The 26144-nt window shown below is 39.5% G+C and overlaps 1 protein-coding gene across 4 annotated transcripts in view; it reads left to right on the forward strand.

Moving 5' to 3' along the window:
• MPP7 (membrane palmitoylated protein 7) overlaps nucleotides 1–26144 on the forward strand; it is a 215453-nt gene that overhangs the window by 41512 nt on the left and 147797 nt on the right. For all 4 annotated transcript variants that reach the window (XM_043479644.1, XM_043479643.1, XM_043479645.1 and 1 more), the window contains one exon: nucleotides 13425–13580. In XM_043479644.1, the coding sequence (XP_043335579.1) occupies nucleotides 13544–13580 (37 nt within the window). In that variant the 5' untranslated portion in view covers nucleotides 13425–13543. The remainder of the gene's footprint in view (nucleotides 1–13424; nucleotides 13581–26144) is intronic.

A 26144-nucleotide genomic window follows, 5' to 3' on the forward strand; every position in this document is an offset into this window, starting at 1 on the left:
CCCAGGGAGGGGGAGAGAGGTCATTGCAGAGGAGGGGGCCAGCCTTCCCCTCGAGGAGGAAGAAGGGCCAGGCCCTTGGATGGTGCTGAAGGCCCAGATGGGTGGAAGTTGGCGTGAGAAGGCGATGTGCCGCTGGTGCGAGCGTCATCTGACCCACCCGTGAGGGGGCAGTGCGCGCACACCAGGCCCCTGGCACTGGCACCGTCTGCTTGCATCGGGGTGCTGTAGCGTGGGGAGCCGGAAGTGCCAGTGGACACTGGGCGTCACTGCTGACCTTTGAAGACAGGAAATTGGCCGACTCTGGTCTAGTAACTTTCACATCATGATCAGTGGGACTAGCAACTCTCCCTTTGGGCAGGAAAACTAGGAAGCGGGTGGGCAGAGGCATATGATATCCACCCTGCTATCTATAAAATAGATAATTAATAAGGACCTGCTATACAGCACAGAGAAGTCTACTCAATATTCTGTAATGGCCCAGAGGGAAAAGAATATAAAAAAAGAGTGAATATTTATCTGTGTGTAACTGAATCACTTTGCTGTACCTGAAACTAACACAACATTATAAATCAGCTATACTCCAATAAGAAAATAAAATAGACTAAAAATAAAAAGCAAAACAAAATATCATCGAAGCAGGAATTGACAGTGGATCCATTCTTGACTCATTCATTCTTTCATTCAACAAATATTAGGGAGCCACCTATTATTGTATACTGGCAAACACTATTCTAAGACGCTGGGAATTCTTTTTTTTTTTTTTTTTTGATAAAAAAGACATAGAACTTTAATTGGGATCAAGTTCTACCTCTGTCTCTTCTTGTTGTTTCGTCGCTAAGTTGTGTCCAACTCTTTTGCAACCCCATGGACTATAGCCTGCCAGGCTCCTCTGTCCATGGTATTTCCCAGGCAAGAATACTGGAGTGGGTTGCCATTTCCTTCTCCAACTGGGAATTCTTGTAGCTGATATTCTAGTGGGAAAGACAGTAGACTAGATAAATACAGTGATTACATGGTGATGAGCACAGAGAAGAAACATTAAGTGAGGGGAGGTGTATGCGTGGAGATTCTGGAAAGAGTGGCCGAGGGAGTCTACTGAGATACCCTTTGGGGAGAGACCCACGCAGCCCAATAGCTGTGCCCATGTGCTCAGAGTCTGTGTCATTTGCTGTTCCTACCTGGACCTGTCTCCCCTGAGAAACGCACATGTAGGAAGTGTCTTACAGCCGGTCTCCCCGTGGCCTTTAAAATTTTTTTTCTATCTCTGCATGGGCTGTTTTTTTTTTTTTTTTCCAGTCATATTCACCCTCTAACCCTAAGATTTCCTGACATAAATGAATCATAAAGTGAGTTTCTCCTTATCACATTGTATCTTCCAGAGTGTGTTAGTATAAGACAGTGTGTCTGCAAGTCCACTCAAAGGCTTTGCAGAGCTCTCTGGAATGTTCTTTTGTGTAAACCGCGGTTTTTGAACAATGACTGTCATGTTACTTCCCTTAGCAACTTAATTTTTGTTCCATCCTCACATGAAACTTTGGAAATGTTAGCTTTCCCCCCCTTTTCTGTTCATTCATTTCACTCTGGAAAGGAAAATAGTTCTTTTCAGAGTTGTGAGATGCAGGTTAAAAATTTACAAAATATAGTCAGTAGATTCCTGCAACTAATATTAATGGTTTAAATGTTGAAGTAGTTGAAGAAAATAACATTAAACGGTATGTGAACAAAGAAATGCTCAGTTCATTACCCTGAGGTATCACTGACTCCAGGTGTGAGATTCTCTGCTCTTTAATACTTGAAGGGCCAGTCCAGAACAGGTACTCTTTTCATCAATAGTAGGTTTCACTTTTTCTGTACAATATAACATTAGGGTTTTGACTTATTCTTAAGGGGGTTGTTCTCTTTGTTTTCAGCTTTTTGTGTATCATTAAAGTAGATGAGGTCTGGATAGTCAAGGTCCATATATTCAAGGCTGTAGTCTTCCCAGTGGTCATGTATGGTTGTGAGAGCTGGACCGTAAAGAAGGCAAGAGTGCCAAAGAATTGATGCCTTTGAACTGTGGTGCTGGAGAGGGCTCCAGAAAGCCCCTTGGACTGCAAGGAGATCAAACCGGTCAATCCCATGAGGGAGATCAACCCTGAATACTGCTTGGAAGGACTGATGTTGATGCTTCAGTAATTTGGTCATCTGATGTGAACAACTGACTTATTGGAAAAGTCACTGATGCTGAAAAAGATTGAGGGCAGAAGGAGAGAGGGCATCAGAGGATAAGATGGCTGGATGGCATTACTGATGCAATGGACATGAACATAGGCAAACTTCAGGAGATGGTAAGGGACAGGGAGGCCTGGTGTGCTGCAGTTCATGGGGTCACAAAAAGTTGGACGCAATGGAGTGACTGAACAACAGCAAAGTAGATGAGAATGCTAAAAGAAACGTGAACAAAAGCTCATGTGCAATAACGTGAGGGTTTCTTTTAAGAGTGTGGAGGAAAATTTAGTACAAAGTTGTTTGTGTTATAAATGAAGAGGGTTTTTGAGTTAGATGTTTTATTTTATCACTATCGTGGCTTTAAAAATGCACATATAAATGTGCATTAACCCTTGTGTGTTTAGTTTAACTCTTTGGTCCTGTCCTTACTTAGAAAATTACAGTTAGCATTGGTGTTATGACATAATTAATATCTTGCACATAAGAATTGACTTTTGGAAAGTTTATTTTTTTGATGTCTCTTTTGCAGGCCTGAGAAACTGATAGCAGTATACAATCTGAGTGATTTCTGTTATCAATAAACCTATGAAATCATGTTTATAAATGTCCAGATTCATTTCAGATGTTCTTAGCAGACTACATTTTAAGGCACTATTGTTTTAAACCACAAAATATTAATTAGTACCTCGTAAATAGCAGTGTAAGTACTTACGTGATTTATGTTATTTAGAATTTATGCCATTGATTTCTGCACATGATGAGTTTATCCATCAGGAGTGGCTCGGTTGTGCTTCAGTAGCAAACAGTCCAGTAGCATGTCCATCTCTTGCTTCTGATATCTGTCCATCATGTGTTGGTGGGGGTGCTGTTCCGTGCTGTCCTCTGCTAGGCAAGTGGGCTGATGGAGATGCTGGTGTCTGGAGCGTTGAAAGCTTGTGAAAGATGAGGTGTCAAATCTCATGGAGGCTCTTAATATGCATTTTCCTGGAAGTAACCAGCCTGTTGCCTCCATGTTACTACAGGTCAAGGCGTCAGGGTCCGTCCGAGAAGTCATGTTGTCAGGTGACTCAAGAGCAAGTGAGGGTGTGGATCTGAGAAGGACAGCTTTCTTACTTGTAAATAAAGAGGATAAAATAAAGGGATATCAAGGGGAAGACTGAGGGAGTGGAGAAGCTAATATTTGAGCATCTGCAATGTTCCCAGTGCTTCAGATATTTTTATTTAGTCATCACAAGACATAATGAGTCCTAGAAATGATTTCTCTCTGCCACTTGAGGGGACTGAATGGACTGGATTAACTAAGAGTGAAGAGATGGCTTGTGTAGTGTGGTTACCAACCTGCCCTTTGGAGTCTCACACACTGACGTTAGAATCCCCTCAAGCTGTGGCTTAGAGCAAGTGGCTTAGAATCATTTCATCTGTAAGATACCAATAACAGTGCATGTTATGAAATTATTGTGAAAATTAAATGAGACATGTTGAGCATTTAACCTAATGTTTGAGAAATTGAGTACATTCAATGGTGTCTGTCACTCACATTTATATATATATGTGTGTGTGTGTGTGTGTGTGTGTGTGTGAATTTTTTCCTTTGGTTTTATTTGATTTCTCAAGGTCTCATACCTTGTAAGTTATGCATGTAGGAACGGGTAGAAACAGGGGACTGGACTGTCTCCCACAAAAGTCTGTCTTCTTTTCACTATAGGGCCTTAAATATTGGCTAGATTAGAGGAAATGAGAAGTAGAGAGTGATGAAAGTGTGGTTGAAAAGTATACATAAAAGCTGTCATGTGTTGATTGGCTCCTATGGTTAGGTGTTCTACTTCTGTCATTGCATTTAATCTCATTTCATTAAGTAGCCTGGCCAAGATTTTGGAGTCCACCTGGAAGGCAGGCAGGGCTGGACTCTGATCTGAGGTCTGTCTTGTGTCCAATCTGCCCCCTCATCTTTAGTCTGTGCCGTCTCCCTGTACATAAAATCATGACATTACACTGACCTTGAAGCATCAGGTCAGAGTTCTGGAAGCTCTTGAGCCCTTAGCAGGTTGGAGCTGGTCACACAGAGAAGCACTTCTGATGGGGGCTATTTGCAGTTCTGAGGGAGGTATGGTGATACAGGCTCCAGCCTCAAAGAAGTCTAGTGGGGGACATAAGCCCAACTGATGTGTCTTAATGGTCCAAAATGGCTGGTTTCTCCAGTAGAGAGGACTTCAGGGAATGCTGGTGGAATTTTGGGAAGGGTCTGGAATTGAGAATTAGTCAAGGAAAATGGTCACAAAGAGTTGGACACGATTAAGCGACTAAGCACACATGCACACACATGCAAGGAAAATGCAAGTCAGAAATTATCAATTCTTTCCTGCCCCCACGAGTTAGAGGAAAGAGTTAAATACAACAAAAGTGGTTTGTTCTTGGTTGATGATGTAATCTTGAAGACTGTCCAAGACTTCTTAGTTGTGTGTGTGTGTGTAGTAGTCGCTCAGTCATGTCCCGCCCTTTTGTGACCCCATGGACTGTAGTCCGCCAGGGTTCTCTGTCTATGGAATGCTCCAGGCAAGAATACTATAGTGGGTAGCCATTCTCTCCAGGGGATATTCCTGACCCAGGGCTCGAACCCAGGTCTCCTGTCTTGCAGGCAGATTCTTTACCATCTGAGTCAGGGTGGTAGAAGATAAATATAATGAAAAAAGGTCATCATCAAAAGAGAGGTTTTACCGTGGGGCTGGGACCGTGCACAGCTGGAAAGGCTGCTGGTTTTCCTTGAGGACCATCTGAGAATAAACATGGGTCGTGGGGCACTGGTTATGGTGGATGGTTTGGGTCATCTGGAGTGAGGTCACCACTGGTGAGCGCAGTTCATTCCTTATACCTGGGGCAGATGGGTGAGTGATAGGCAGTGATGAGAGCCCTCCCATGATGCCCCTTCCAGCAGGTGACCTGGGGCTTCTGTGATTTTCCTGACAGCCTTGAAACCTGGGTGTCCTCACCTAGGGGTTAGAAAGCAGTGTTTCTTACATTTCCTCTTCTGAGTTGTCAAAGGTGTATGTTGTTGTTCAGTTGCTCATTCGTGTCCGACTCTTTGTGACCCTATGGACTGCAGCACGCCAGGCTTCCCTGTCTTTGACAATCTCCTGGAGTTTGCCCAAACTCATGTCCATTGAATCAGTGATGCCATCCAACCATCTCATCCTCTGTCATCCCCTTCTCCTCCTGCCTTCAGTCTTTCCCAGCACCACAGTTTGAAGGCATCAATTCTTTGGTGCTCAGCTTTTTTTATTGTCCGGCTCTCACATCCGTACATGACTACTGGAAAAACCCTAGCTTTCAAAGGTCCGTATAGTCAAACCAAACCTTTGCCTACAGAGGTTTATAGGATGCTTTCAATGGAAGCCCTCTTTTCTGTGGCTTTTGCATTTTCCTTTCCATTTGTGATATGTTAAGTTTTGCATTGCATGCTGATTGAACCCTGGTGACTTGGTAAAATGTGAGGATGTTTTAATTTTTTTTAAGTGTTCCCCCTATTTTTTGCTTTCTGCTTTTGGTTATATTGAGCATAGTTTCATACATATGGCACCAAATGCATTGTCAGTGGTAAGCATATTTTTTTTATTGTCTATGTGTACTGACAAAATCTAAGATTCTTGGAATAGACAAAATTGAAATGTGATTTGGGTTTCTGATTAGGAACTGTGTAGTCTAAAATTTCATATCTTTTATTTTGGATACATTTCTGCGTAGTAAAAAATTGACAAAAATTTGAACTGACTTTCTTTGAATACTTAAAGAATAACCAATAATATTGTTGCCAGAAATCATGCTACTCTTGGCCCCTAAAGTCACTGACACATAGGGTGTAATGTGTAGGATACTGCCAGCAAATCTGACCCTCTGCTCTCTTGGAAATAAATTTATACTTGGGAGCAGGGTCCCACCCATCATTTGCATATTGTCTGTGTTGAGCCCGAGACCACAGAGTCTAAAGTGTTTGTTTACTGTCTGCCTTTTGTGGAACATTTTTGCCTGCCTGGGCCATGTGGAGCAGTTCGCAAACTTTGGGGTCTCTGGACCTTTTTTACACTCTTAAAAATTATTGAAGACCCCAAGGAATTTTGTTTATGTCTAGTATATTGATATTTACCATATTGGAAATTAAAACAAATTTAAAAACATGGTTTCAATTCACTTAAAAAGAACAGTATTAAACTTGCCGCATGTTAACATGTTATGTTTTTATAAAAAATAACTATTTTTCCAAAAACGAAACATGAGTGAATTGAAGATTCTTCTAGTGCGTGGCCTAACTGGAGACAGTTACGTTCTTAGATCTGCGTCTACTTTCCATTTTTGCTCTTTGTTTTGGTTGAAGGATGAAGACAAACCAACCTTTCTCCTCCCTTTCCCAGCCATAGATTTGTGTATTTTAATAAGCTGTTCAGTTAATTTAGCTATTCTTTGTTACTACAGTTGATCCTTGAGCAGTGTGAGGTTTAGGGACAATAGCAATCCATGAAGTTGAAAATCCACTTATAACTTGTAGTTGGCCTTCTGTCTCCATGGATTCAACCAACTGTAGATCTTGTGGTCCTTTTAAATCTGTGCCAGTGGCACCGTGCAGATCAAACCCCTCGTTGTTCAAGGTCAACTGTGCATCACAGCTTGACCTGTGGTAGTTTCAGTGTTGCAGTATGGAATCTGAAAATATATAAACAGATGTATCCTACTGGGATTTTCCAATCTGATGGTATATCCTGCATTTTGAATGGATCCTTTTTTTTTAAACAATATAATTATTTTAATTATATTAAATAATATAACAGTGGCTGACTTTATTTTTCTGGGCTCCAAAATCACTGCAGATGGTGATTGCAGCCATGAAATTAAAAGATGCTTACTCCTTGGAAGGAAAGTTATGACCAACCTAGACAGCATATTAAAAAGCAGAGACATTACTTTGCCAACAAAGGTCCGTCTAGTCAAGGCTATGGTTTTTCCAGCGGTCATGTATGGATGTGAGAGTTGGACTATAAAGAACGCTGAGCACTGAAGAATTGATGCTTTTGAAATGTGGTGTTGGAGAAGACTCTTGAGAGTTCCTTGGACTGCAAGGAGATCCAACCAGTCCATCCTAAAGGAGATCAGTCCTGGGTGTTCACTAGAAGGACTGATGTTGAAGCTGAAACTCCAATACTTTGGCCACCTCATGTGAAGCCCTGACTCATTTGAAAAGACTTTGATGCTGGGAGGGATTGGGAGCAGGAGGAGAAGGGGATGACAGAGGATGAGATGGTTGGCTGGCATCACCGACTCGATGGACATGAATTTGAGTGAACTCTGGGAGTTGGTGATGGACATGCTGCAATCCATGGGGTTGCAAAGAGTTGGACACGACTGAGTGACTGAACTGAACTGAATTATTTTTTAAAATTTATTTATTTGGCTGTGTCGGGTCTAAGTTGCGGCATGTCAGATCTTTCACTGCGGTTCACAGACTCTCTAGTTGCCTCTGAGGGCTCAGTAGTTGCAGTACGAAGGTGTAGTTGCCCCGCAGCGTGTGGAATCTAAGTTCCTGAACCAGGAACTGAACTTGTGTCCCCTGCCTTGCAAGGTGGATTTTTTTTTTTTTAATACTTCATCTTGCTTTTATCAAAATGTCTTAGAATAGTTTAAGTAGATTATCTTTTTAGAGAAACAGATTAACTTTTTAAAATTCAAGTTTAATTACTTCATTTCCTTCACAAGGTGTATTCTTAACCACTTTACCATCAGGGAAGTCCCTGAATGGATCTTTTATTCACACATTTAAAAAATATTATGCATTGAAAATTTTAAAAATATACTGGTTCACTATCCAAATGTTGAAACACAATACAAAAAAAAAAAATCACTTTCACTCTTATCTCCACTGATCTTCTCAGAAGAGCCTGGAGGTTTGCAGATACTGATGTACCTGTACAGAGTAGGAACAAGTTCCAGGATTTTGGTTAACACAGTGCCTTGCAAGGTGATGACAACCTATAGTGGACACAAGTTTTATAAAATTCTACTGAGTTGGCCAAATCGTTCATTTGGGTTTCTCTGAAACATCTTATGGAAAAAATTGAGTGAACATTTTGGCCAACCCAGTATTTTTATGCTTGAATGTTTATACTTTATCATTAGCAATGCCTCAAGGGTCAGTTCAGAGAAGGCAATGGCACCCCACTCCAGTACTCTTGCCTGGAAAATCCCATGGACGGAGGAGCCTGGTAGGCTGCAGTCCATGGGGTCGTGAAGAGTCAGATATGACTGAGGACTTCACTTTCACTTTTATGCACTGGAGAAGGAGATGGCAACCCACTCCAGTGTTCTTGCCTGGAGAATCCCAGGGATGGGGTCACACAGAGTCGGACACTACTGAAGTGACTTAGCAGTAGCAAGGGTCAGTTATTACTTTTACTATTTCATGAAGGGCATTCTAAAGTCAGCCTTTTTGTTGGCTTCTTTTTTTTTTTGTAATGAAAGTGCTTGGCAGGGAAGAACACTCTTAATAACTAGGATGAGTAGTTTCTGTTTGGTTCTGTTATCTTGGTTTGTGCTGAAGTACCAGTGGTTTTATCCACCAGTGCTTTTCATCATTTGTGCAAATGTCCATACAGTGCCAAAGGCAAATAACATCTTGATAATTTTATGAGTGTAGTTTGATTTCAAAGAACGCCTCTGAAAGGGTCTGAGAGACCACTGGGGTCTGCAGACCACACTGTGAGAACTGATGGCATAAAAGGTTTGAATGCCATTTTCTGTAAGCAGATTAATGCCACTTATCTGTATTGCTTCCTTTATTTTCTAACAATTATAATTTATGAAAGTTTGAATCATGTAACAGATAGCAGTGTGCCTCTTGCATTGGCTAATGCAACTCATACATCTTTTTTTTTAATGTCAGATTTGTTAAAAAAAGAAAAAGAAAGTTTACTCCTTTTTCACTGTTATTAGGTTTTGAAAGTGTAACTTGAAAGTACTTGTGATCATGAAGTAATTTACAGATGGATTACCGGGCACAATCATTGTCTCTTGAAACTATGAGATATTGTTATGATTATTAGTTTATTTATGATGACAGTTAATTAAACATTTTCATGTTCTTTAATACTCCTCCAAATGGAGAGGACATGAGTTTGGAAAATTAGGTCTGGCACTGGATTTCCTGTTCATCTGTGTTAATAACCGTGTGTGTGTGAAATACTGTGATTTATAATAAACCTGTGTCTATGTAACCCTTTCTGCTTCTGAAACCCTTGAGATTTCCTAAGTGATAAGAGTGATAAAAGTGCCTTTTGTTTTTACTAACTACTTTCAGTCATACCTTTGTGTTAATGGGGTGACTTTTGGTAAGCCCTTGTGGATGGAGCTGGTTGCTGGGGAACCAGCCTTGATTGGAGGGTTACAACTTTCAGTCCCACCAGATGACCTCCTGGGAATAGAGAGGGGCTGGAGAGTGAGTTCAGTCACCAAAGGGATTAAATCAACCATGCCTGTGTAATGAAGCCTCCATAACACCCCAAAAGTGTAGGGTCTGGAGAGCTTCCAGGTTGGGACACGCGTGGAGATCTGGAAGGACGTTGCTCCCGGGGAGGGCGTGGGAACTCCGCTCCCCGCCCCACACACCTTACCCTGTGTGTCTCTCCTCTCTGTTCCTTATTCTTTCCTTTTATAACTAACCAGTAATGTAATAAGTGGGCTTCCCAGGTGGCGTTAAGTGGTAAAGAACCCGCCTGCTAATGCAGGAGACACAAGAGATTAGGGCTCGAACCCTGGGTTGGCAAGATTCCCTGGAGGAGGGCATGGCAACCCGCTTCAGTATTCTTGCCTGGAGAATCTCACGGACAGAGGAGCCTGGCGGGCTACAGTTCGTGGGGCTACAAAGAGTCGGACATGACTGAGCACCCACCCTCAATCTAATAAGCAAACGTTCCCCTGAGTTCGGAACCTGAGGGGGTTGTGGGAACCTCTGATTTGTCAGAAGCACGGGTGACAACCTGGATTTGATATCGACATCAGAAGGGGGCTCATCTTCTAGGACTGAGCCCTCACCCTGTGGGGTCTGACGCTGTCTCCAGATAGATGGTGTCAGAACTGAGTTAGACGGAAGGACACCCAGCTGGGTCACAGGATTGCTTGATGTGTAGAAAACCACACGTGGTGTCAGAAGTGAAGTAGTGTTGTAGTGAAGTGTTGACAGTAGAGGAGACACACAGGAGTGTGTGTGCACATTAACAAAAATTTTTCAGATAATTATTTCACTGGATGCAATTAAGACAATTTTTTTTTTAATGGAAATCTCAGAAAGCTTTCTGCTACAGATACTTGCACTTCTGCGTTTGACCACTAGATGTCACAAGAGCCCCGGGAGCCCCAAAGGGGTTGCCCAGGGCGGGTAGAAATTGAACATTGTAGGCTCTAGACCGTCACATATTTCACTGTTTCCACACGATTGATGCCAGCAGAACCTGATACAGTGTGATATATAGAAGCAAGGTATGACTGGAATAATGAAATTTCAAAAATAAGCCCTTTTAAAGGAGGGTTGTAATAGTTCTGTTGGGGATTGTAAATGTTTCAGGTGCACTTGACACCGCAGTTTCGTTCCTGGCGTTCGGGTCTCTCTCCCTTTTTTTTTTTATGGAAAGATGGATTGAACTTCAATTTAAGAATATTCGGTAATCCCTCTCAGGACATACTGTAACAGCTGGTATTTTTGTGTTGTAGTAAATCGATTCCATACAACAGTCAGTAATAATCACAACTGGGTTCTGACAAATTCCAAAGCATTTTCAGTAAGTTTAGCCAAAGAAAATATCATGATTACTACAGAAATTTAACTCAGTTTGAAAGTTAAACCCAGCAACTCCACTTCGTTCCACAGAATATTAACCATTTTCCCCGTTGAGATTTTATCAAGCCACTTTTTTTTTTATTGATATACTTGTATATGTTCTGAGAAGATAATTACCTTGTAGCATATATTTCTTAAATAATACATTTTTGGAAAAAATTACCTTGAGTGTTTACTGTGAAATAAAAGGTGAGAAATGCTACGATAAAGTCGTCTATCTATGGCATACGTGGAAGGCTGCAGCATCAACTCAGAAGGATGTTTTGATGTGAAATGTAAGGTGGTTTTTAGTTTTAATAGGATGTTTGTTATAAGCATAAATCGATTTATTATATGCTGTATGTGGTTTATGAAATTGAAACATTGTAAATTCTTTAAGGCTTGAAGAAAGTTGTAGTTTGCATGGTATAGATTATGTAGTATGTGTATTTCTTTAGTTAGGTAATCTGTACCATACAAATTGTGATTTATGGCATAAAGAACTTAAATTACATACATACACACTATAATAAATACCTGCATACATACATTTTGTCCTAATGGTAGAAATATGTGTGCATACACTTTGCAAATTATAACCATTTTTCCTTTTTTTCTCAGCAGCAGAACAAAAGTTTACTAATTGAATGCATTTTTTAAATTATGTATGGTCTGTTTTTTATTTTCTTTGTGTTTGAATCAAGGAAAACTTTTATGTAGTTGAATCTGAATCTGGATTGTTAGGATAGCTTATGAAAACAAAGCAGTGTTACCTTTTAAAGTTATTAGGGAAAATAGCTTCAGAGATGGGTGTTAATGAAACCTTGATTTTCCCTTTTTAAAAGTCTTATTTTTAGCTTAGTGATTTGTATTTTCACTTGGTATTTAAAATAACTGCCATCGCATTTTTAATTAACACAGAGAGGATCTCTGTATGGATTTGTATGCATATTTTCACCGTCAATCTTTGTAACATAAAACAGAATTTAAGACACTGCACCCCATTACTTGGTCCAAGATAGTCTTTTTGATGGTGAATATTTTTATACTAATATTTACTTTGATAATTAAAAAGCTAATTTAGAAAGCTTTAATAGAATTTTATAGTCTGGGTTTCTTCACGAAGAATTTGGCAAGCTCATTTTCTTTATTCTGTAATGTGAATCAGCAATTTAAACGCTTTTAAGAATTGAAGTGAGCCAGTGTTTCAAATGTTTACAGTATCTGTTTTTCATGTTAATATATGTTAAAATATGCTTTTAAATCACTGATCTTGCTTTATAGAGAACGGGGTAGGGGGGAAATGCTCAAAAAGTGAGTTTAAACACATTGTGTGGTTCTTCTGATTTCTGAAAAATGTAAATGCGGTATATTTTCCGTTATTAGGCAGCTGTGGTCCAAATTTAAACCACATGGCCTCCTTCTAGGTGTTAGGCCAATGTAAATTTTAATCTTGCTACTTTTATGTTTTCATTTTATAATCTCATTACCTGAATTTAAAAAACCCAGTCATCATAGTCATTGTTTGCAGGATGCTGTTTTGTATCCTGGCTTATTGGAAGGTCAAGCAGTTCTAAATTGCTATTATCTTCATTTGCACATAAGGAAATTAAGGCTTAATGAGGTTAAACAACTAGATCACAGGGCTAGCAGGATTAGAGACTGAGCCAAACACGAGAGCCCTTGCTTTTAGTTATTACACAATAGAGCCTTTACTGCTTATTTGGGGATAAACATTACTGAAAACAGTTATTTAAAGAATCAATATTTTTCAAGATCCAGCAAAGCTTAGTTTTTACTACACCAATTTATTTTCATATATTAGCTTGGATTGTTAGGTTTAGTTTAGATTATCAGCAGTTCTGTAAATCTAAAATGACATCTTGCTTTAATCCTAGTATTCCTTCAAGGTCGTTTGTGATCTTCAGTTAGCGAATTTGCAGTTGTCGTATTAGGATGATCTACTTAAATTAGTTATAAGTTGTTGACAACTTACAGACTCTTTTCTACATTTAGAAATACAGTTTAGAATTCTAATGAAGGGGAAGAGTTGTAGAATGACACTGGCTTACAAAAGCTTCTTTAAGTCCTCCATCTGTGCCGTCAGCGATTCTCAAAGCAACTGGAAAAATCTTTACAGAAGGCTTGACACATGCATGAAGAACTTTTGTGCTTTTAATTAGAAGTCCCACGTCAAAATCAAAAACTCTGCCACTTCCTATTTGCCTGTGCTCTCTAGACGAAATGGTGAAGCTTGTGATCTCACCCATAATGTGTTGGGATCAGCATTTTGAATTAGTTACAGCAAGTTGCAATGTAGTCATCCTGCCTCTTCTATTTTTTAATGTGTTCCTTTTCTTTGTAGAAACGGCCTGCACGGGGACACACAGATCTCGGTAGTCGGCCTGGGAGTGGCCGCAGGGGTTGGCATCTCGGCCGCCTTCCAGGGGAGTGAGTTGGCAGCACCGGGCCGGCCTCAGCATCATGCCCGCGCTGTCCACAGGCTCGGGGAGCGACACAGGTACAGAGCCCATGGGGGCGCTTTCCCTCCCATCCTCACAAACTTCCTTTTCACGCTGAAAACCGGCATTGCTTTAAGCCAGTGCAGACAGGTCATGCTTGTTCTGTAACCAACGCCAGGGCCATCACCTTGGCTTTCCAGGATGAACGTGACCTCAGGGCGTGGGCTGAAGTGGCTTTCTCTGGGTAATGACGGCTCCTGCTGATGCTCTTGTCCTCTCCTGCATCTTGGAATAATGTCGTACATTGACTTTTTTTTTTTAAATGGAGTTCTTTAAAGATACAGATGTGTGGACAGTTTCATGCTACTCACATTACCCTCCACTCCAAGTTAATCATTCATAACTATGAATTTCTTGGGTCATATTTGCTCAGACCTCTCACTTTTTTCCCCATCCCCCCGCCCCCTCCTCTCCTTTTTTTCCATTTTCTTTCTTCCTATCCAGAGATAAAAACTGTTCTGCAGTTGATATATGTCATTAAAGGACTCAGTTAAACACTTCACCTTGTTATCAGTTGTAAGAATTAGTGAAACTTAGAATAAAGATTTCCAAGAAAGGGAAAAAACCTCATGCATGTAGGTGTGTGTGAAATGCCCTCTTTCTGCTCTGATTCAGGAGGTGGGGTGGGGGTGGTCAGTGCCCCTTTTCTGGAATTCCCCAGAGTTAGCACTTTGAAAAAATATATGAATTCCTGGACCCTCCTTAGAATTATTAAAACAGAATGTAGCTGGGGTTGGGGAGCTGTCGCTTGCGTTTTTTTTTTTAAGTTGTCTGTTTGTTATTATTGAGAGTGAGTGGGGGCTGCTGTCTGTTGCAGAAAGTGGGCTTCTCAATGTGGGGGCTCTTCTCTCGGGGCAGAGCACAGACTCAGTAGTTGTGGCTTACTTACTTGATTCCTGGAATGTGGGCTCCTCCTGGATCAGGGATCGAATGCATTGTTCTCTGCGTTGGCAGGCGGATTGTTGCCCATTGCATCACCAGGGAAGTCCAGCTTGTGTTTTTAAGACCATTCAAAAGCAGGGGTGGCATAGAATGTGATGAGGAGGGATGTTCTTTGTGGCACTGACCACGCTGAATTGGTCCCAACAGCCTTCTGCAACCAACTGAGACCTGTCTCAACTTGGACGGGTCCGGGCACCATAGTTTCAAAAGAGCAGAATCACAGATGTGATTTTGTGTTGTTACCCTAGCCTTCTCATTTGCACTGTGTGCCCAGGTCATTCTTTGCTATTTCAAGCCGAGACACACTTATTCACTTTGGCAAATTTTGTCTCTTTATCCATCAAGAGTGATGTTTTTCTACTGTGATTTATGCTGAGCATTCGTTTTACTTAGGAAGTGATTTTGATTTTTAAATTGCATGAAAATCTTTTTTTCTCAAGACATGAACTTGAAAGCAGCTCCTTTGGAAAAAAAAAAATTTTTTTTTTCTTTTCAATTTTTATATAGTCCCACATTGTGTTCAACTATATAAAATGAATGATTTAAGTTTCCATAGTGGTTTGGGAAATTATAGATAAAATTTATTTGAACCATAAATTTACTACAGTTTATGTAATGAATAAGTTTTATGCTTTGCCGTTCACCAAAAAAAATGCCTTCGTTTAATTGAATGCAAAATATTTTTGTTGATTACACCTAACATGGGGAATGATTAAAATGGAGTATTTATAGTTTAGATGTCAATGTAAAAAATAGCGTAGGCTGTTTAGAATGGAGAAAGGATACTCCCAGGCCTGCTTGGTGCAAACCTGAAATGCTGCTGTGACACACCTGGCCTTGCGGTATTTTTTTGCCCAGCATGTCCCAACAAGGTTGAAGTTGGGCAAAGGAGACTGTTCCAAGGGTCACTGCGGTCAGGGGAGCCCCAGGGTGTGGGCACCTGTGAGGTGCTCAGGTTCCCTGTCCTTCGTGTAGGCCACATGCCCTTGGCCAGGCAGGGGTCCTTGTGACTGTTAGCAGACTGCTTAGCAAGGAGGTTGCTGTTCTCTCAGGTCTTCCAGGGAACAGAGTTAGCAAAGCTGAAGGCAGACCTCAAACAAGAAGAGGGGACGACTCACAGCGACCCCAGTGCTCATGTGGGGAAATACTTCTGTGTACACTTCTACCACTTCGTCTTTCTCTAACAGCAAACAGTTAGTTATACAAGTAACGCAGAAGAACATTCCTGCCGTCAAAGATACATAGATAAAAAAGGAAAGAAATCTTTTCAACCACTTTTCTCCCTCACCCTCCATCTCCTTTCCTTTCTGTTTGATGAGTGTCCTGCAAGAATTTTCTGTACATTAAACACTTACATGCATGCATATGTAATTTTCTATACATTAAACACACGCATATGTACATAAAAGTGTACATATGTATATAAATAACATTGTTTTGTCTTTTTTCTTTATGTTTTAATCACAGATTTTATCATACTCTGTGGATTGTTCCATAGTTTTTCTTCTACACCAAGTAGAAGAATACACCAATATATCTCAAAGAAGTTTTTCTATGAGGTGTGTGTGTATGTATATGCTGTATATATAGATATATGTATATCCTCCAATTTCTTGTAAGTGAATGCATAGTTTTCTATTGTGTCACAGTTTAATGAACCAGACTACTCTTAATGAAAGCCTTGGTTTTGTTACTTTTGTATTTTAGGAGAAAAGATGTATGCATTTAATAGATGTTGCCAGATTGTTCTGCAGAGGGGTTGGACCACTTAACAGTATGTGGACATTGCATTCAAAATCATTTCCCCTGCATTCTTGCCAATATTCAGTATTATGTTCTTATAATTTTTACCAATCTGATGGGGGAAAACAGGGTGTCTTAAGTGTGAAGTGTGCATCACTCCTGACATCGAGCACATTTTCACTTGTTTAATGGTCATTTATTCCTCTGGTTTGTTTGTTCATATCCCTTTCCCATCATTCTATTGGTTTATCACTTTCTTATTTATTTGCAGTATCTCTTTATTTGTATTTTGGATATTAATCCTCTGGGTCATTTTAGGTTGAACACCATTTTTTCTCACCAGTCATTTGCCCTTTTTTTCTTCCTTAAATAGTACGATTGTTAAATGGAAGTTGAAAATGTTCATATGGGCAGGTATATTCTGAATGGTGAATGCTTTTTTCCTTCTGCTTAAGAAGACCTTTCCAGGAGGATTTCAAAATTTTATTTTAATAATTAAAAAAATTGTATTTACATTACTTGGAATTTCAGTCCCGCTAGTTTGCACATGGAAGGAGACAGGGGTCTAATCAAATCTTAACATATTTCCCTGTTGAAGAACTGGCAGTCTCTGTGTGCCGCCTACCCTGGAGGAGAGTGTGTCCTGCCCCCTTTCCCTGGGTGAAGTATCCATGTAAGTTATGTGGAATAATTTGTCTCTTCTCTCCCAACAATTTATTCAGTCTGTGTCAGTGTGGAATCTTGGACATTTGTTTATACTTTGGGACATCGCCCAGTTCTACTTCACTTATTTGGTTGTTCAGATTGCCCCAGCTTTGGGCACAGGAGCTTTTTCAGTTCATTTCTTTGACATATCCCCATCCATGGAGGGTTTGTTTTTAATGCTTCCTTACTTTGGGCGTGATGAGGTGCTCTGGGTTGATCTTGCCATGCCCCATTTAGAATCAGCCATTTTTCGAAGGACCGCTGGTTGTTGTTATCAGGGAATGGAGTAGAAGCCAAGATTGGGATCATAGCTTTGCATACTGTTGTTGTACATATATGAACATTTCTACATGCAATCATCTGTAAGTATATTAAGCTAAATATGAGCATGTCCCGGAGGTTTCCTTAGACTTTCCTTGTGTTTGATGACATTAATGGTTTTTGTGAGTACTTACTGATGTCTCCAGCTCTAATCCATAGGAAATAAGTCATTTTAGCCTCCTTCTCTTGTCTGTAAATCCCATTGGCTGCCATATATCCACCATCCTGCTACCTAATTATTTATTTACACAGTGTACGTGTGTAGTAGTGTCTGAATTGTTACCTGTTCCTCTTTGAAAAACAGCTTTTATCAACCAGAGAGCTGATCTTGTTTTGTTCCTGTGATAGTACCATTCTGTTCTGAATTTTATGGGATCATTCTTTCCCTGCATAGTGCTTAAATGTTAGTTTTAGTTTTATAAATTCATTAGGTCTGAATTTTACAAATATCATGTAATGTGAAATGTAATATATATACAGAAATGCATATAAAACTTTTTATAATACAGTTTTAAAAGTGATTATAAGGCCAACATCCTAGTGACCACCACCTGAGTAAAGAAATTGAACACTCTGAGAGCAATCCAAGCACTTCTTCCCATTCAGCACCTCCTCTTTCTTGGTGGCTCAGACTGTGAAGAATCTGCTTGCAACACAGAAGACCCAGGTTCAATCCCTGGGTCAGGAAAATCCCTTGGAGAAAGAAATGGCAACCCACTGCAGGATCCTTGCCTGGGAAATTTCCACAGACAGAGGAGCCTGGTGGGCTATAGTCCATGGGGTCGCAAAGAGTTGGACATGACTGAACAACTCACACATACACACAACTTCTTTAGAGATGGACAGAAAAGGAAAAGATTCCTACCTCACACTGTGCACAAAAGATATGTTTTAAACATCCCTAGGCACTTTGGTTTAATTTTGCCTGTCGTTGAGCTTTATAAATGGAATTAACAGTGTATGAATTTTTTTTTTTTAGTTGACTATGTAGAATGTGAAAAAAAATAACAAATTATAAAAATTTTAAAGTGGTTACATAAAATAAATATTACAAGATCCAGAGGAAAAGCAAAATATTTTAACTGCTTGACATACCTCTGTACTTGTTTTTCTTCTTTATTTTTTGACTACCTACTTTTTGATTATCTCTGCCTGTGACAATCATCTTGTAATATTGACTTTAAGACCATCTAGTCTGTAAAGGGGAAGCTCAGGTTACTTGTGTAGACAGTACTTCTGACATACAGTGGTTCTGACACCCGTTCTGTGGTTTTTTTCTCTGCAACTCCAGCCAGGTGTCTTATAGTTCAGTTCTGACACACATTGGAGGTTGCGCCCACCTCATAGGTCATGGGTGCAGCTCCCTGAGACTTCCCACCATTTCGGATACTGATTACAAGCAATAGGTCCTCAGGTTACCCCAGTTTCTATTTAGCTCGGCTGCAAATCAGAGGTTCCCATAACTGCATCCTTGCATTCAGTCATGTGCTAGAACAGCTCAAAGAACTAAGGGAAGCATTTAACTTTTCTTTGTCAGGTTGTTGTTTAGTTGCTAAGTCGTGTCTGACTCTTTTGAGACCCCCATGGACTGTAGCCCATCAGGCTCCTCTGTCCATAGGATTCCTCAGGCAAGAATACTGGAGTGGGTTGCTCTTTTCTCCTCCAGGGAATCTTCCCAACCCAGGGATTGAACTGGCGTCTCCTGCATTGGCAGGTGGAATCTTTACCATCTGAACCACCAGGGGAGCTCTTTGTCAGGTTGCTACATAATAAAGGACATGGTGAAGGATGCAGGTGTGGAGATACCTAGGGTGAGGTATGGAAGGGTCCAGAGATCAGCAGATTCTATCCCAGGGAGTTGGGGTCCATCAACCTCCTGGTGTGTAGAAACTTGTAGACCCAGAGTACTAGGGTTTTTATGGTGGCTTCACCATGTAAGCATGACCCATGATTAACTCCTCCTTCAGTCCTTTTCCTTCTCCTCCAGAATGTGGGAGTGATCCTGTCTCTTCATCTCTTGTATCTGTTGCTCACTGTAGTCCATGTGTAGTGATAGCTCATGGTATTGAATAGTTTTAATTTTCATTTCTTGGTTATTGATAAGGTTGGACACATGTTCACATTGGTGACTTAGATTTCCCCTTTCCTGAAGTACCAATTTAAATCTTCTGCTCATTTTTCAAGTGCCTGGTCTTCTGTGTAGGACATATTTTTTATGTTATGGATTCTATGCTTCATAAGCTTTGCTGGTTACCTGTGTGATACTGTCCTTTCTCGACCTGGGGCTATCTTCTCCTTCATGCTTCCTTCCCTGGTCCACACGTGGAAGGTACACATTTCAGTGTAGCTCATTATCACGGACTTTATGGTTGGTGATGTCTATATTTTATTTATGAAATATTTCCTTAGCTTACAGTCAGGAAGTTGCTCCTTTTTTCTTTTACATTTTGATTTTAATGTTCCAGAGCAGATTTTCATATAAGGTGTGAGTTGGGCTCCAGGATGTCCAGTTGTCCCACCGTGAGGCTGTGAAGACCACCTTCTCTCCCTGCTCACACAGCTGCCCGCTGGTACCCTGATTACAGTGTTGATGTCAGTGTGACTTGTACCATCCTCATTTTTAGTTCTAGGTCTCAAAAGGAATTACTTCAGTGTTTCGTCTTTCTTCTTTGTCATATTTGCTCAAGGTTTTGTTCATGTATGCCTTTTATTAGATTAAGGAAGTTTCCTTTTATTCTTTTTTTTTAATGATTAGCCATTGAATTTTGTCAAATACTTTCTATTTATTCATTATAATCATGTGATTTGTTACATGTAAATCTCAATATAGCAAATCTCACTGATTTAAAAAAAAAAACTTTATTTTTTATTGGGGTATAGCTGATTAGCAGTGTTATGATACTTTCAGGTGAATAGCCAAGGAACCTAGCCATACACGTACATGTATCCATTCTCCCGCAAACTCCCCTCACATTCAGGCTGCCACATAACATTGAGCAGAGTTCCATATGCTATACAATGGTCCTGGTTGGTTTTCCATCTAAGTATAGTAGTGTGTGCATGTCCATCCCAAACTCTCTATCCTCCCATTCCTCCCCCGGCATCCAGTCTGTGAGTCTCTTTCTGTTTTGTAAGTTCATTTGCATCATTTCTTTTTAGAGTTTATGTATAAGGGATGTCATATGATAATTCTCCTCCTCTTTCTGTCTTACTTCCCTCAGTATGACGATCTCTGGGTCCATCCATGTTGCTGCAAATGGCATTATTTCATTCTTTTTTAATGGCTGAGTAATATTCCATTGTATATACATACCACATCTTCTTTATCCAGTCCTCTCTCAATGGACATTTATGTTGCTTCCACGTCTTGGCTGTTGTAAACAGTGCTGCAGCAAACACTGGGGTGCTTGTATCCTTTTGGATCATGTTTTTCTCTAGATCTGTCCCAAGAGTGGGATTGCAGGGTCATGTGGTGGTTCTATTTTTAGTTTTTTTTTTTTTTTAAGGAGCCTCCCTACTGTTCTTCACAGTGGCTGCATCAATTTACGTTCCCATCAACAGCGCAGGAGGCTTTGCTTCTCTCCATACCCTCGCCAGCATTTATATTTGTGGATTTTTTGATGATAACCAATCTGACTGATGTTAGGTGATATCTTATTGTAGTTTTGATTTGCATTTCTCTAATAGTGATGTTGAACCTCTTTTCATGTGTCTCTTGGCCATCTGTATGTCCTCTTTGGAGAAATGTCTATTTGGGTCTCCTGCCTATTTTTTGAGTGGATTGCTTGTTTTAATTCTGTTACGTATCATGCTGCTGCTGCTGCTAAGTCACTTCAGTTGTGTCCGACTCTGTGCGACCCCATAGATGGCAGCCCACCAGGCTCCCCCGTCCCTGGGATTCTCCAGGCAAGAACACTGGAGTGGGTTGCCATTTCCTCTTACAATGCATGAAAGTGAAAAGTGAAAGTGAAGTCCTTCAGTCGTGTCTGACTCTTAGCGACCCCATGGACTGCAGCCTACCAGGCTCCTCTGTCCATGGGATTTTCCAGGCAAGAGTACTGGAGTGGGGTGCCATGAGCTGTTTGTAAATTTTGAAGACTAATCCCTTGTTGGTCACATCATTTACAAATGCGATCTCCCAATCTGTGGGTTGTCTTTTCATTTAGTTTATTGTTTGCTGTGCAAAAGCTTTTGAGTCGGTCCCATTTGTTTTTGTTTTTAATTTCCATTTTTCTGGGAGATGGATTGAAAAAGATACTGTTGTGATTTATGTCAGAGTATTCTGGCTATGTTTTCCTCTAGGAGTTTGGTAGTGTCTTTAATCCATTTTGAGCTTATTTATGTATTTGGTGTTAAAGAATGGTCTAATTTCATTCTTTTCTTTTTTTTTTTTTTTTTTTAACATGTTGTCCAGTTTTCCCAGCACCATTTGTTGAACAAACTGACTAATCTTACTGAGTTTTGAATGTCAAACCAACTGGCATTTTAGGGATAAATCCAATTTGCTCACAATTTATCATCCTTTTCATATAGCCTGCTGAATTTGATTTGCTCACATTTTATGTCCAACTTTAATATCTATGTTTGTGAGTGAGTTTAGCCTATAATTTTCCTTTCTTATTATCTCAGATTTTCACAGTTGTGCAGTGTGTTGGAAGGAATCTTTACTACCATTCTCTTCTGTTTCTTTTTTAGGGGGAGGGGGTTCATTTGAATCCTTTTATCATTTTACATTTCCCTGCTAATTATTTTGAAGTTATACTTTCTCTTTCTTTTTTTTTTAGTAGCTATCTCAGAAATTACAACATGCACCCTTTATTATAAAATCTCCTCTTAATCTGTGCCTTTATTGTTATCCTATATTCTTGCCTAGAAAATCCCATGGGTGGGCTACAATCCATAAGGTCTCAAAGAGTTGGACATGACTGAGTGACTAAGCGCACGTGGACTGTCCAACCTTAGAACACTTTTACCCTTTGTACTTCCCTCCGAACTTACATGCTATTGTGTCCTGTATTTTAATTCTCTGTTACAAAAACCCAAGCAATGAAGAGTCTTTTATTTCATCTTTAGAGCCTCTTACAATTTGGTATTTTAATCCAAACTAACTTTTCTAATGTAAAAATCTTTAGAACTTCCACCATTGAGGGTCTACTTCATTTATCTATTGATCAGTGAAGGTCTACTGATGTCCAAGTCTCTGTGTGATCATGTCTGACACGCTTTCATTGCCTTCATTTTGAAAGGTATTCTTACAAAGCTTAGAATTCTAGGTTAGTGTTATTATTTTTTCAGTGCACTAAGAGCCAGAAGGTGAACACATGATCTCTTAAAAGTTGCTGTCTAGAAATGAGTTGTTAGGCTCTATGTGTTCACAGTTCCTTTCCGTAGCAAGTCGAGCTCATTTGACATGTGGTTAGCTGGTAGCTGTTCTCTGTGAACAGAAAGCAGCGTGTGAACCACGTTTGGGTCTGTTTTTTTTCTGTAATAGTCTACATAAGTGCTTGTGCTCCTTTTAAACTGAAGCAGTGCACTTATATTCATCCTTGTCTCTGCTCACACAGTGTTTATGAGCTAAATGAAGAAGTTCTCTCCAAGCAGTGTGGGTTTTTCAGTGGAAAATAGAAAAATCCCATGTGGCATTTTCTCCCAGTGGCTCACAAGTGGACTCTGGGTCTCAGCTTCTGTCCTGCCCATAGTTTCTCGCAAAGGTATGGTCAGCATCTGCCAGCATGGCTGTGTGATAGCAATTACTCTTCATCATGCATACTTTCACTATTGTAGAGTCCAGCAGAACCATCTCAGCCAATAATTTTGCCAGTAATTTTCATTCATTGCATAATATTTGTCTTTCATTCTGAGGCTTATTTCTGCAATCTTTATGGCTGTAGTGTGACCTGTTTTAACTATACTCCTTACTTAGCTATAAGGAGTGCAGTATTTAGTGATGTCTGTGTAGATTTTTTTTTTTACTTTTAAGTTTTAAAAAATTGTAAAATGTATATAAAATTTGATACATTAACCATTTTAAGTGTACAATTTAGTAGCATTCATTATATTCAAAATGTTGTACAAACATCACCACTATTTCCAAAACATTTTCATCACCCCAAACAGAAACTTTCTATCTGCTTCACAATAACTTCACTTGCCCCCCACCACTAGTGTCTTGGCAGTCACCATTCTACTTTCTGTTTTGCCTGTTTTAGATATTTCCTGTAATTGGAGTTATATAATATTTGTCCTTTTGTGACTGACTTATACCACTTAATATAATTTTTACAAGATATATACACATTATGATCTGTGTATCAGAACTTCATTCACTTTTATGGTTAAAGAATATTCTTCTGTATGTATATATGTATATATTCTTCTGTATGCAGAATTTTGTTTATCCATTTTTCTGTTGATGGACACGAGATTTTTGTGTTTTTTGGCTATTGTGAGTAATGCTGTAATGTACATTGCAGTTCAAGTATCTGTTTAAATCTCTGATTTCAGTTCTTTTAGGGGAACTGAATTTCCTCAGGACAGAATTTCCTGGTCAGATTCTGAATTTAGCTTTCTGAGGAAACACCAGACTGTTTTCTGCAGTCTGCACCATTTTATATTTCCACCAGCAAAGTATGAGAGCTTATATCCTCATCCATACTTGTTATTTTATGTATGTTAAGAGTTACAGTCATCCTAGTAGGTGTGAAGTGATAGCTCATTGTGGTTTTTGTTTGCATTTTCCTAATGACTAATGCTGGTTAAGATTGAAGGCAGGAGGAGAAGGATACAAAAGAGGATGAAATGGTTGGATGGCATCAGTAACTCAATGGACTTGAGTTTGAGCAAGCTCTGAGAGACGGTGAAAGATGGGCAAGCCTGGCATACTGCAGTCCATGGAGTCTCAGAGTTGGACACGATTTAGCGACTAACCAACAAGTGACTAATGATTTCGAGCTTTGTTTCGTGTGCTTGTTGGCCGTTTGTACAGCTGACCCTTGAATGACACAGGTCAGTTTTTCCTACATTGTATGCTTTTGTATATTACATTCCCCATGTCTTATTTTTGTTATAACTGGAATTTTGTACCCTTTTACTCCTTTCACTCATTTTGTCCAGCTCCCACCCTTGCCTTTGGCGGTCACCAGTCTGTTCTTATTATCTGTGAGCTGCTTGTTGTTGTTTTTAGATTCCACATATAAGTGAGATCATATGGTATTTGTCTTTCTCTATCTTATTTCACTTAGCATAATACTTTCAAGGTCCAGCCATGTTGTTACAGATGGCAAGCTTTCATTTGCTTTTTTAAAGGCTGAATAATATGCCTCTGTGTGTGTGTGTGTGAAATATTTTCTGTATCTGTCAGTGAACATTTAGGTTATTTCCATATCTTGGCTATGGTAAGTAACACTGTAAGGAACATGTATCTTTTTGCGTTAGTGTTTTTATTTGCCTTGGGTAAATACCCAGAAGTGGATATGCTGGATCATATGGTAGGTCTACTTTTAAATTTTTTTTGAAGAACTCCATACTGTTCTCCATAGTGGCTGCACCAATTTACAATCCCCCAACAGTGTACTAGGATTCCCTTTTTTCCACATCCTTATCAGAACTTATTTCTTACCTTTTTAATACTAACCATTCTAATAGGTGTGAGGTGTATTCTCACTGTGGTTTTGATTTGCATTTCTCTTATAATTAGCAGTGTTGAACATCTTTTCGTGTACCTGTTGGCCCACTGTATGTCTTCTTTGGGAAAATGTCTATTTGGATAATCTGCCTTCTTTTTAACCCCTTATGAGATATATGAATTGCAAATATTATTATTTTGCAGGTTGCCTTTTGATTTTGTTGACAGTTTCCTTTGCCGTGCAAAAGCTTTTTAACTTTACATAGTCTTCATGTTTGTTTTTGCTTTTGCTTCTTTTGTTTCTAGTCTTAAATCCCAATAATCATTGCTAAGACCAGTGTCAAAGAGGCTTCCAGCCTGTGTTTTCTTCTAGAAGTTTAATGCTTTCAGATCTTATAGTCATATCTTTAATCCATTTTGAATTAATCTTTTGTGTAAGGTGTAAGATAATGATCTAGTTTCATGTTTTTTTTTTTTCCGTCTTAGCTGTCCAACACCAGTTACTGAAGAGACTCTCCTTTATATAGATTCTTAGCTCCTTTGTCATAAATTGAATGACCGTAGATGCCTGTTTCTGGGCTCTCTATTCTGTTCAGTTGAACTATGTGTCTTTTTTATCATCTTACCATACTATTTTGCTTACTATAGCTTTGTGATATAGTTTGAAATCAGGGAGCATTATGCCTCCACCTTCTTCTTCCTTAAGCTTCCCTTAGCTATTGGGGTCTTTTATGCTTCCATACAAATTTCATGATTGTTTGTTCTATTTCTGTGAAAAATGCCATTGAAATTTTCATAGTGATTGCACTGAATTTGTAGATTTCTTTGGGTAGTAGGGACATTTGAACAATATTAATTGTTCCAATCCTTAAATGTGGAATATATTTCCATTTATTTGTGTTCCTCAGTTTCCTTCATCAGTGACATAGTTTTCAGTGAACAGTCTTTCACTTTGTTGGTAAAAATTATTTCTAAGTATTTTATTCTTTTTGATGCAATTATAAATAGGATTGCTTTCTTAATTTCTCTGATAGTTTATGGAAACACAGTAGATTTCTGTCCATGGTTTTGTGTCCTGCAACTTTTGTGAATTCATTTATTTATTCTAACTTTCCTTGGTGGAGTTGTTAGGGTTTTCTGTATATAATATCTTGTCATCTGTAAAGAGTTACAGTTTTACTTCTTCCTTTTTGATTTTTCTTCCTTGTCTGATTGCCTTCCTTGTCTG

Source organism: Cervus canadensis, chromosome 10, assembly GCF_019320065.1.
Source record: "Cervus canadensis isolate Bull #8, Minnesota chromosome 10, ASM1932006v1, whole genome shotgun sequence".
NCBI classification, from domain to species: Eukaryota; Metazoa; Chordata; class Mammalia; order Artiodactyla; family Cervidae; genus Cervus; species Cervus canadensis.